The sequence below is a fragment of the Macaca fascicularis genome, chromosome 1 (assembly GCF_037993035.2).
Source record: "Macaca fascicularis isolate 582-1 chromosome 1, T2T-MFA8v1.1".
Taxonomy (NCBI): domain Eukaryota; kingdom Metazoa; phylum Chordata; class Mammalia; order Primates; family Cercopithecidae; genus Macaca; species Macaca fascicularis.
Window position 1 is genome coordinate 231079576 of NC_088375.1, and position 11280 is coordinate 231090855.

General features: G+C 61.1%; 1 protein-coding gene and 1 long non-coding RNA gene across 16 annotated transcripts; one reads left to right on the forward strand and one right to left on the reverse strand.

Annotated features, from left to right (window-relative positions):
- Window positions 1-2424: 2424 nt before the first annotated feature.
- SMIM1 (small integral membrane protein 1 (Vel blood group)) lies at window positions 2425-5971 on the reverse strand. 15 transcript variants are annotated; one of them, XM_074022347.1, is made up of 7 exons: window positions 5727-5860; window positions 5352-5469; window positions 5181-5261; window positions 4704-5076; window positions 4232-4443; window positions 2905-3089; window positions 2425-2586 (listed from the first exon to the last, which is right to left on the reverse strand). In XM_074022347.1, the coding sequence occupies exons 6-7, from the start codon at window positions 3012-3014 to the stop codon at window positions 2460-2462; spliced, it is 237 nt and encodes a 78-aa protein (XP_073878448.1). In that variant the 5' UTR covers window positions 3015-3089; window positions 4232-4443; window positions 4704-5076; window positions 5181-5261; window positions 5352-5469; window positions 5727-5860; the 3' UTR covers window positions 2425-2459. The 15 variants fall into 15 exon arrangements, 14 of the variants coding, with proteins under 14 accessions (XP_073878448.1, XP_073878445.1, XP_073878449.1 ...); XM_074022344.1 differs by having other exon boundaries at window positions 5181-5469; XM_074022348.1 differs by having other exon boundaries at window positions 5181-5469; window positions 5673-5849.
- A 58-nt stretch (window positions 5972-6029) lies between these two features.
- Window positions 6030-11223, forward strand: LOC141409022 (uncharacterized). The gene is made up of 2 exons (XR_012427091.1): window positions 6030-8353; window positions 10185-11223. It is a non-coding gene; the product is annotated as an uncharacterized lncRNA (long non-coding RNA).
- The last annotated feature ends 57 nt before the right edge of the window (window positions 11224-11280 follow it).

Here is an 11280-nt window from a genome sequence, read left to right on the forward strand (position 1 = left end):
TAGTACCCTTGACCAGGGGTCCTGGGAACCGGCCCCACCCTGCTGGGTCCCTGCCTGGAGCACGAGATGGACCAGAGGTGTCAGGCTGCCTGGATACCCCAGGTGCACACTCAGAGGAGCCCAGGCCTCAGACGCACCCACAGCAGATCGTCCTGTTCACAAGTCTCTGGGAGGGGAAGCTAGGCGGCCAGTTAGCAGGGTCCTGTCCCATCATCTTCCCCAACCCTCCCAGAGCTGTAAGGACACTGCCCAGTTCAGCCTAGGTCCATGACCCTGGGATCCTGGGGCCGGGGCTGCTGTTTCCACCATGGCCACTTAGGGGACAAGTAGTGTGCCTGAGAGGCAGCTGTGGGTAACTTGAGTGCCCAGCCCAGTGAGCACCCGTGGGTGTCTGCCTGCAGCCTCCCCTGCTGGGGCTGGCAGGGCTGCTGGTGGAGCCCCTGGCTGAAGATGCTGGGCCCTGCTGGGCCCCTGCCAGGGCGGAGCCAGATGCAGCCAGCCAGATTCTGGGGCAGACCCTAACATCCGCCCGTGCCATCTGCTGCCGGCCCCTGACAGGGCGGGGAGGAGCATTTGTGGGGGTGCGTGGGCATCACTGGCGTGTGGGACCCGTGGCAGAAGCACCAGGGCCACTAGAACTGGGACAACTCCCATCCCCATCCTGTACCCTCGTCTGGCTCCTGGGCCACACCAGTTCTTGGGGATGCCCAGCCCCAGGACCCCCAGATCAGAATGCTGCCTTCTGGGGCCCATGCAGCCAAACTGCAGCAGCCCCAGAGCAGTGCTGTCCTGTGAAGCTGGGCTCCAGGGAGGGCACCAGCTGGCCACTCCCCTCCCTCCTTGGGAGTGGCAAGTCAGAGGTAGGGATCTCTTTTTGAAGACTTGTGCCAAGATCTAGGCTGTCATGGCTGGGGCAGACAGCGGCCCATCCAACAACAGGCTCCCAGGAAAGCATCATTGCTTCAGACCCCAGCCCAGGACAGGCCCTTGGGCTTCCTCCTCAGGTTTGGAGCCAAGAGGCTTGGGGCAGTGTGCAATCAGCCTTGCAGCTCCACCTGCCACCGTTCTGGCCCCAGGCAGACCTCAAGTGGGCCTGCTCGCCCAAAAGGCAGATGGTGTGGAGTCTGCCTCCCCACCAAGACTGGCCCAGCCCCTCCTGTTTACCTGACTTGATGCGTTCTGCGGGACCTGGCCTGGGGCAGGCGCAGCCTCAACCCTCTGATAACCTCATCTGGCCCTGTGGCCCCCCTTCTCTGTGCCCGTGAAGATAGTGGCTGCCCGTGTCTCCCACCCCCAGCCCTGGGGTGAGGACCCCTTCCCTAAGATGTTTCTGGCAAGGCTTTTTGGGGTCTTTTGTGGTAGGTGAGAGCCAAATACACGACTCGGGAAAGACCTACGAAGAGAATGGAGGTTGGGACCAGAGGCTGGGTCTGGAGGCCAGGATGGGGGTGGAGGGGAAATGGGACTGAAGTCCCTGGGACATAGCTGAGGTCCAGCCACATCCGGGTCCCCAGGCCTGCTGTGTGTCCTCGCCAGAGGGCCCAGTTGGGAGGGGTGCATTCCTACAGCCACATGGGAGGGGGCCTGCCCTGGGGAAACAAGCCGTTCCCACAGCCTTCCTGGATGTTATGCCTGGTCGGGCAACTATGGCAAAGGCTGTCGTCCACCGTTCATTCAACAGACGCTTAATGCCTCTGTACACAGGCTTTTGGCCCACAAGGAGTACTTGGAGGGGCCAGGCCCGTCCCTGGGGAAGGGAGGGTAGACCTGGGTCCTCCCTGGCAGCCACCAGCCCCAAGAGGATGCACCCAGCCCCTGCGTATGGTGGACTGCCTAGGAAGAACTGTGTCCACTTTACTAAGGAAGACACGGTACATCTGAGACAAGGGCAGGGGACACATAGCCCTTATTGGAGCCATCCTTACAAAACCAGGATTCAGAAAGGCCCAGAGAGGACAGGAGCCTGCCCAGGCCGCACAGCTCTGCACACTGCTGCCATGGAGGAAAGCAGCAGGGAGGATCCACCCCAGGGGGCTGCCAGGGAGGTGGGCTCAGTTTGTCTGCCCAAGGAACCCCTCATCCTGGCCTTGACAAGGGAAGGGGCTGAGCTCTGGGTGAGGGGAGGCTGTGGTTGGGGGCTCCAGGCTGCAGGGCCCAGCCTGGGTGTGTCCTGCAGCTCCTGCTGAGGCTGGACCCAGGCCTCCTAGCCACGTGTACCCAGCTGTTATTCTGTAGGTCCTTTGAAGGACTGTGTGCCAGGTGTGTGGTACGCCCTCATGTGGGGCCTGTGACAGCTGTGCACCTGGTGTCTTCGTGTGCGTGGCTGCCAGCGCGTGTGCCGTTTGCTGTGTGTGCCGTGGGGTCCGTGTCTATGTGGGGGTCCATATGGACAGGGGTGTCTCTCCAAGCCTGTGCTCTCACACGTGCAGCCAGCCCCCAGCGTGCATGTGGCGCACCATTTATTTGCACTTGTGCACATAGTAGCCAGTGAGGTAGCCCAGGATGAAGATGATCCAGAACAGGGCCACGCCGCCCAGCACCTTCATGGCGATGCCCAGCTTGCCCGTGCACAGCTTCCGGGAGATCCTGGGGTGAGAACCAACTGGAGGTGAGCCCCAGGCCAGGGCCGCGTGAGGGGCCCCTAAGTGGACTGTGGCCATTGGTGCGGGTCAGGGGGAGGGGCCTGGCGCTCTGCTGGAGTGAAGAGGAAGCTCTCCCCACCCACAGCCAACCAGAGGGAAGGCCAAGGGCTGCGGTTTGCTGAGCCGCTGGACCGTGGGCTCCCAGCCAGGATGGGGTGGAGGGTGATGGGGCTGGCGGCAGGGGTTAGGGCAGGCGTCTCTGTGGTTGGGCAGGTTAGGCACCGGCCTACTGTGGCTGGCAGTCCGCCCCCAGGCCCCTTACCTGCGGCAGCATGAGGCCTCTTCTGTGCTGGACACAGCCCCTAGGCTGACTCCATCCCTGCTGCCATCCTCCCACCTACTATAGTGGACGTGGCTCTCCTGGGGCTGCATGCTGTGGGGCTGCAGCAGGAGAGGTGGGGCCTTCACAGTGGTGAGATCAAGACAGGTGGCAAGGCTGTGACTTCACTGTAAAACAACCGAATGGAAGGCAGTAGTCAAGACCCCCTCTAGGCAGGGCGCGGTGGCTCACGCCTGTAATCCCAGCACTTTGGGAGGCCAAGGCGGGCGGATCACAAGGTCAGGAGATCGAGACCACGGTGAAACCCCGTCTCTACTAAAAATACAAAAAATTAGCCGGGCGCGGTGGCGGGCGCCTGTAGTCCCAGCTACTCAGGAGGCTGAGGCAGGAGAATGGCGTAAACCCAGGAGGCGGAGCTTGCAGTGAGCCGAGATCGCGCCACTGCACTCCAGCCTGGGCGACAGAGCGAGACTCCGTCTCAAAAAAAAAAAAAAAGACCCCCTCTGGGGCTGCTGTTAGGGGAGGGGCACTAAGGGTCAGGGGCTGGCTCCCTCACCGGCTGGGAGGATGGGACCAAGCCGCTGGAATTCCATCTCAGGCCAAGCCCTACCCTCAGGCATGTGGGAGGCCAGTGTTTCCTTCCAGCACGCTCCAGGGGCCTCCCTTCCTGGGTGCTTTTATCAGAGAGCCTGCACAGCCTGCCACCCTCAAGAGACAAGGACATTGTGGCCCAACCCAGGATGCAGCCCCTGATAACTGTCCCCCTCCTTAACCCTGCCCGATAAGGCGCCTGCTGACCTCTGGGGAGGCTGGCCCAGGGAAGGTGGGATGGGGCAGGGCAGCAGGTCCGGGGCAGTGGCTACAGCTAGACCGGTCCCTGCCTGGGGAGGATGCATGGCTGGCCTCAGGCAGTGGCAGCAGCTGTGTCCTTGGCCTGTGTGGGTTGCAGCCCCTCCCCCACCCACACCTCTGGGAGGGCTGGGGCTTGGGGGGCACGATGCACTGAGCACAGGGCCGGGGTGGTTCAAGGCCTCAGGGAGTCCCTACAGAGACAGGAGGGTCGTGGGCTGGGTGGCTGCAGGACAGGCCAGCACTCAGCTCAGTGCCTGGCAGTCCAAGTGCCCACAGAGGCCAGGAGACCACAGGGACTGAGTAGGAACTCCAAGCACTAGCACAGCTGCCCAGCCAGCCTGAGCCAGCCCAGACTCTAATCACCTCCTTTACGCTCTGGCCTCTGTTTCGACCTCCTATTTACCTAAGGGGAAGCGGGTGCAGGGGTTGGAGGGGGTGCCAGAAATTGACAACCCACCCAGGCTGTGGGACTGGGGTTAGCTCTCCGGTCTGCTAGGCCCCCAGTGTCTCTTCTCAGCATCTGGCCCCCAGGAGTGGGGTCCTTGGGCAGGCAGTGGCAGGCCCCTCACTTCTAGGGGCTGAGGCTTTGCTGGGCCCCCTCCAGCAAGGAAGGCTGACCTTCCTCCCAGGTCATCGGCACAGAGGTCTAAAGACACAAGAGCCACTCCCCTGCAAGAAGCCAGCTCAGAAATTCAGGCCCCAGGCAGTTCTGAGACTCCTGGGGCACTTCCGTGTCTGCCCTTCCCCAAAGCCCAAACAGGCAGAGGGAGCTGTCTCAAAGCCATAAAGTGTGCATTCGGTGGGAGCCTGGGCTCAGTGCAGCCTGGCACTCAGGCCCGGGGAGGCCCAGCCTCTACTGGAATATGGGTGCTGTTTTCCCGGAGCATGTGGAGCTGTCAGCCGCCTACCCAAGTTTCACGCCCTCTTACCTGGTGTGCAGAATTCCAGTCTGGTCCCAGCAGCAATGTGGCAGCCCGTTAACAGCCATGACGGGGTAAGACAAGCTTAATACCACCACCCCTGCTTTCCCAAGTCACCCAGCTGTGGGCCAGGAGCCAGGGTGCAGCAGGGGATGGGGAAGCTTTTGCTTCTGTGAAAGAAGCAGCAGCCACCTCCTTCTTCTAGCCTTGATGTGATGGCTGGAGCTGCAGCAGCCACCTTGCAACCTGACATGCACGCAGCATTAGTCCCAGGAGTGCTGAGTCTCCAAGTCCACTGCAGCAGCCCATCATGGGCCTCCCGGTGGGAGGGGTTAAGCCCAGTGTATTCAACTCTGGGATCCTGGGTTCCTGTCTTGCTGACCTAGATCGCGTGGTTCCCAAGTCACCCCGCTGGACAAAGCCACCAGAGCCGGCCCTTGAGGCTGGCCTCCCTCACTTGCCCAGTAAACGTCTCTCCACACTCACGTGAGAGTCACAGCTGTGGCGGCACAAACCCATCGGGGACGCCCCTCCAGGCCCTGGGAGCCTCCGGGGTCCTGGCACCTCCTGGGGGTTTGTGAGTGCAGGAAGATCCTAGGTACACAGCGGCCCCTGCATAGACCTCTTCACCACAGCGCCTCAGGGCCCCACACTTACCCGGACAATCTTGCCTGAGGGCCGGGGCCTCTGTGCCAGGTTGAGGTCAGAGCCTGGCCGCGGCCCGCACCTCCCAGAGGGGCAGGTCGTGGGCTGAGGTTCGGTAGACGCCTCGAGCCTAAAAAAATAACCGGAGAAGCAGCCTTGCTAAGGGCTGGGAAGGGAAAGTGGCTGGGGTCGGGGGTCCCCAGCGGCCACAAGGAGCCGGGCGGACAGTTCCGGGCCTGGCCCCGCTCCGCGGATTAGGCCGGTGGGGGTCAGTCCAAGGCACGCCCCCAGCCCCCGCCAATTCTCAGCTAGCAAGGCCGCGCACAGGCCCACCTGCCCACTGTGGCCGCACCGGGAAGCTGCAGCCCGGACCCCAGCGCGCCTCACCTGCGTCCGCGCGTCTCTGGGCTCCGCAGGGGCCGGGCCTGGGCAGGGGGCGAGGGCGGGGGCGGGGCCACGCGAGGAAGGGCTAGAGCCTGCAGCCGGGAGGCACCTGGTCCGGAAGGGGGCGTGGCTAGAGTGGTGGGCGGGGCCATGCGGGGAAGGGCTGGAGCCAGCGGCAGGGAGATGTCTAGTCCAGAAGGGGCCGGGGGCGGGGCGAGAGGGGGCGGGGTCATGCGGGGAAGGGCGGGAGCCAGCAGCGGGGAGGTGCCTGGTTCAGAAGGGGCCGGGGGCGGGGCGAGAGGGGGCGGGGTCATGCGGGGAAGGGCTGGAGCCAGCAGCGCGGAGGTGCGTAGTCCAAAAGTGGCTGGGTGCTGGGCGAGTGGGGCCGGGGCCTGAGGCCGCCCAGTCCCGGGGCCTGGAGGTGCAGGGGGCCGGGCAGGGTCTGAGGGCTACACCTCCCGCCCCCAGACGGCCCGCCCTCGGGGCCTCCAGGGTCCCCGACTTCCTTCACCCCTGCTGGAGCCGCTACGACGCCACGAGTCCCCCAGCCCCGCGGGGACCCGGCTGCAGCGCCGACGAGACTACGGGAGGCTCTGGGCGCGTCTGGGTCTGAATCTTGGGTATCGAAGACTCGGCCGCGGGGACCGTCCCCCTCCGGGGCCTAAGGGGCATGGTGCCCGCACATGGCCCACGCTCGGTGCTCGCGGCGGGAAGGGAAGCGGGTGTGGGTGGGGAGCAGAGAAGGGCGATGGGGAGAGCCCCTTCCGAATGTGTTCAGGCGCCCAGAGCCTGCGAGGCTCCGGGGAAGCGTCAGGGACCACAGACACCGTTGCTGTCCGTAAAACTTTCCTTCCAGGACCAGAGGGATGGGAACAGAGCCCCCCACCCTCACCATCTTCCAATCCTCCTGCAAGAGAGTGCCCCAACCAGGAGAGGCCCCAGGGCAGGAGGTCACAGACCCCCTCTGTTCAGTAGGTGTGAGGTCTGTGCTGAGTGCTGGCTGGACACCCCGGCTCAGGCGTCTGGCAGCCTGGGGCCTCAAGGGAACCTGTTAGGAGCTAGGGGCATAGGCTGGTGTGCTGACCCCCAGTGAGTGAGCTTTGGAATGGGGAGTGTGGTAGTAGTTCAAGGTCGCAGAGGAGAATAGGCCCCCACGTGGATCCCAGAGAAGAAAAAGGTGGGACAGTGCCAACGCCGGAGTTTAATTCTAAGTCTGAGAACAGGACTCGTGGTGGGGGCGGGTGGTTCTGGAGCTGGGCCCTGGCCTCTGCTGGGCTGACCGTATTTGGGCGCCTGGCTGGGCCTACTTGGAGGTCCCCTTCTTGGTTTTGCTGGGCAGGAAGGTCTCTGACTGTTGAAGGGGGGGCACTTTGACGCCTTTCTGCTTCAGCTGATTGTAGTAGTCGCTTCTCTCTGAGATAATTCTCTACACAAGAAACACAACCGTGGAGGTGGCCTTCGCAGTTCCTCACCTTGGCCTTGAGGCTGGTCTGCCCAGTTCATGCCAGCTGCCCGGGACACCACCCTCTCGTCCTCCAGAGGGGCTTGCTGCAGCAGGGGTGTGCTGGTGAATACTTACAACCGGCTCTCCAGGGGGGAGGAAAAAGCAAAACTGCGCTCGGCTTTGTGGCGTTGCCAATTTCTGTGGTAGGAATACTCCCACGGCGGCTGATTTTCAGCCACGGAAGTGAAGTCACAGAACGCGGAGCCGGGGCAGGTGCACACCACCAGCCCACAGAAGCCTGCACTAAGTCCCCTCCTCAGCCCTCTTAGAGTTGTGAGGAACCGGCTGGGCGCGGTGGCTCACGCCTGTAATCCCAGCACTTTGGGAGGCCGAGGCGGGCGGATCACAAGGTCAGGAGATCGAGACCACAGTGAAACCCCATCTCCACTAAAAATCCAAAAAATTAGCCGGGCGCGGTGGCGGGCGTCTGTAGTCCCAGCTACTCGGAAGGCTGAGGCGGGAGAATGGCGTGAACCCGGGAGGCGGAGCTTGCAGTGAGCTGAGATCGCGCCACTGCACTCCAGCCTGGGGGACAGAGCAAGACTCCGTCTCAAAAAAAAAAAAAAAAAAAAAAGAGTTGTGAGGAACCCCAGACTCCTAGAGACCTTTGAGGTCGTCACATCTATCCCTCAAGTCCTTTCTGTCCTGTGCATAGGGAACGTTGTCCCCACCCCTCTTCCAGTCTCCTCTCTGGGCCGTTGCTGGTTTGTGTCAGGTTATGGCAAACAAGCAAAGGTGCTCTTCCCTGGCTACTGTGCAGTGGGAATACTCCCTCCATCCTCTGTCTTCCCTCTTCTCTTCCTCTTTCCCTCCCCTTCCTCCTCCCCTCCCCCAGACAACAGTACCAAGGCCGCAGAGATCTCTGCCCACATTACAGCTCTGCCGGAAAGGCACTGTCTGGGGCCCATCTGCTCTGCAGAGAAAGGGAACCAGGCCCCAGGAACGTGGGTGCTGGAAGGTCGTGGGCACACACTGGGGTTTAAGGGCAGCCCCAGAGGGCAAAGTGTGGGTCTTGGGACCAGAAGCAGCTGCTGGCGAGAGGTGACCCCTGCGTAGCACATGGCCCCACACAGAGCCACAGCCGGTGCCAGACTCCCAGATCTCTGAGTCTCACGACACCTTGCAGGTAAGCATGCGCTGTCCGTCACAGAGGGAGGCATCTATGACTCAGAGAAGTGACTGTGTGGCCCACAGCTGGTGGGTGGTGACCCCCTCATGCCCAGTGACCCCAAGGCCTGAATTATTTCTCCTGTACCCCTCTACTTCTCCGAGGCCCCTGCTTGGGGACCCCTGGTCAGGAAGGAGCCCAGGAGGCCGTAGCCAGGGTGGGAAGAGTCTGCGCCAGGCAGGGCCCTGGATCAGTGGGTGGGGATACCAGCGGAGGGGACCAAGCTGGACAAAGCGGGGGCTGGGCTCCTGCTGCGGGAGAGTCTTCATGACCCGAGCGGCTTGTTCCCTGTCCACAGCGCTCAGGATGGGTTGTGGTGGTTACTGCTGGTCTCTGATGCCCCTCCCCCTTTTTGCTGAGCGTGAGTAAGACTCCCATGCCATGCCCCCACCCACCTTAGGATGATTTGTTCCCCTCTGCCTGAGCAGAGAGAAAGGGGGGTCCTGGGGTCCGGGTGAATAGGTGACACAGCTAGGATGAGAACAGAGTCCCTTGAATCTAACCTAGGCCCCCATCCCACCCCCTACCCCAGCTGTGGCCTAGGGGGATGGGGCCCGGATGGAGGCAGCTGAGCTTAGGGGTGTACCTGCAGGGCTTCCAGGATGTCATTGTCAGATATCTCGTTGACCAAGGACTTGGTCCCGGTGATGCTAAAGGTGGCCTGGATGATCTTATTCCTTAGTCTCTCGAGCTATGAGCAAAGGGACAACATCGTCACTCATCTTTGCCCAAGAAGGCACCTGGCCAGTGGGCTGCACCCCCAGCACTTTATTTTTTATAGGCCAGGAAGGAACAGCTCACTCTCACTTTTCATGGCTTTAGAAACTGGAAACTGGGGCCGGAGGAGTCAATGTAGACTGCCTGAGAGCTAGGAGGTGCCGGATCCAACCCCTGACCCTGCACGGCCCAGCCCCAAAGCCCAAAGGCTCTTTGACACCACGTGGGCTTTTCTTTTTCTTTTTCTTTTTTTTTTTGAGACGGAGTCTCGCTGTGTCTCCCAGGCTGGAGTGCAGTGGCGTGATCTCGGCTCACTGCAAGCTCCGCCTCCCGGGTTCACGCCATTATCCTGCCTCAGCCTCCCAAGTAGCTGAGACTACAGGCGCCGCCACCACGCCCGGCTAGTTTTTTGTATTTTTAGTAGAGACGGGGTTTCACCATGTTAGCCAGGATAGTCTCGATCTCCTGACCTCGTGATCCACCCGCCTCGGCCTCCCAAAGTGCTGGGATTACAGGTTTGAGCCACCGCGCCCGGCCACACCACGTGGGCTTTTCTAATTGGAAAGTAAAACCTACCCACACACACACACATTTTTTTTTTTTTTTTTTTTGAGACGGAGTCTCGCTCTGTCGCCCAGGCTCGAGTGCAGTGGCCGGATCTCAGCTCACTGCAAGCTCTGCCTCCCAGGTTTACGCCATTCTCCTGCCTCACCCTCCCGAGTAGCTGGGATTACAGGCGCCCGCCACCGCGCCCAGCTAGTTTTTTGTTATTTTTTAGTAGAGACGGGGTTTCACCGGGTTAGCCAGGATGGTCTCGATCTCCTGACCTTGTGACCCACCCATCTCGGCCTCCCAAAGTGCTGGGATTACAGGCTTGAGCCACCGCGCCCGGCCCACACACATGTTTTTAAACCAAGAAACCAAAATAGTACAGAAGCTGCACGTAACCCCTGGACCTTCCTCCGCTGCCCAGGGGAGCTGCAGTGAGTGGACTTCCTGGCCCTTGGCGACACTCTCACTTTAGGCATTTAACAGTGTGCTGCTGGCCCTTCCTCCTTTCCATGCTGACTAGGAGGCATCTGTGCCACGGACAGCAGCATTGAACCTGGCCCCTGCGCACAGACCCGGAAGGCGTTCCAGTCTTTTGCTGCCGTGAAGATCCTTGTCTGCCTGTACACTGCAGCCACCTCCCCAGAGGTAGCTAATCATGCCTCCCAGGAAGCTACAGAGGAAATCTCTCCAATCTGCACCCCAGGAGCCTCAGAAAGAAACCCCTGGAGTTATGCGGCACGATCAGCACCCGTTCCTCGTCCAGAAACCGTGACGACGCAGAGGTGCCCAACGGGAGCCGGGCCCGAAAGGCTCAGCTGTGCCTCCGAGTGGAAGCACGTCCGCACTGCCACTCGGACAGGTTTAAGTAACAGCAGGAATGTCATGGGCCCCTGGCCTGTGTGAGGAGTGGAATCCTTTCCTTCTTTCCAGTATTTATTGAGTGCCCACTTTGTACAAACATCGTGCCAAGTGCTGGAGGTCCTGAGGCCACAAGGGACTGGGCCTTTGTTCTGGGGGTGCCTCCCCAGGGTAGAGGTTGGCAGCTACCCAGGGTGTCCAGCCTCACTTCCCCACATCCGTGGGGCTTCACCATCAGGCTTGGCGCTAGTTCCTGCTCACCCGGACTTAGCTTCAGAGTATTTCTCAACTCAGCTTTCCAGGCTCTACCAGGTCCGTGCAGGCTGACGCACAAATGGACACACCTAGACCGCCTCTGGTCTAATGCTTTCACCAGGACTACGGCTGGATCCCAAACTGTTTTATCAAGGGATACCAGGGGTGGGTGCCACAGTCTGACCCAGCCGGAAGGGGGCAGGCTCAGGCAGGAAAAAGAACACAGTTGAGTTGCAGTTGGCATTCCTGGTGGGAACATGACTTCAAAAGCCTCCATACATGACCTTGACCTTTGCTTAATTTTGGATTCTAAATCAAGGTCAGGGCCAGGCATGGTGGCTGACACCTGTATTCCTAACACTTCGGGAGGCCAAGCCAGGCAGACTGCTGGAGCCCAGGAGTTTGAGACCAGTCTGGACAACATAGTGAGACTGTCGCTACAAAAAGTTTCTAAAATTAGCTGGGTATGATGGCACAGGTCTGTGGTCCCAGCTACTCAGGAG

Coding starts and splice junctions, on each gene's coding strand:
- SMIM1 (XM_045381856.2), bottom strand. CDS start 5,956: ATGACCCCGCCCCCTCTCGCCCCGCCCCCGGCCCCTTCTGGACTAGAC. Junction 5,262..5,351: donor CCTCAGGCAAGATTGTCCGG/GTAAGTGTGGGG, acceptor ACAAACCCCCAG/GAGGTGCCAGGACCCCGGAG. Junction 5,077..5,180: donor GCCACAGCTGTGACTCTCAC/GTGAGTGTGGAG, acceptor CACGCGATCTAG/GTCAGCAAGACAGGAACCCA.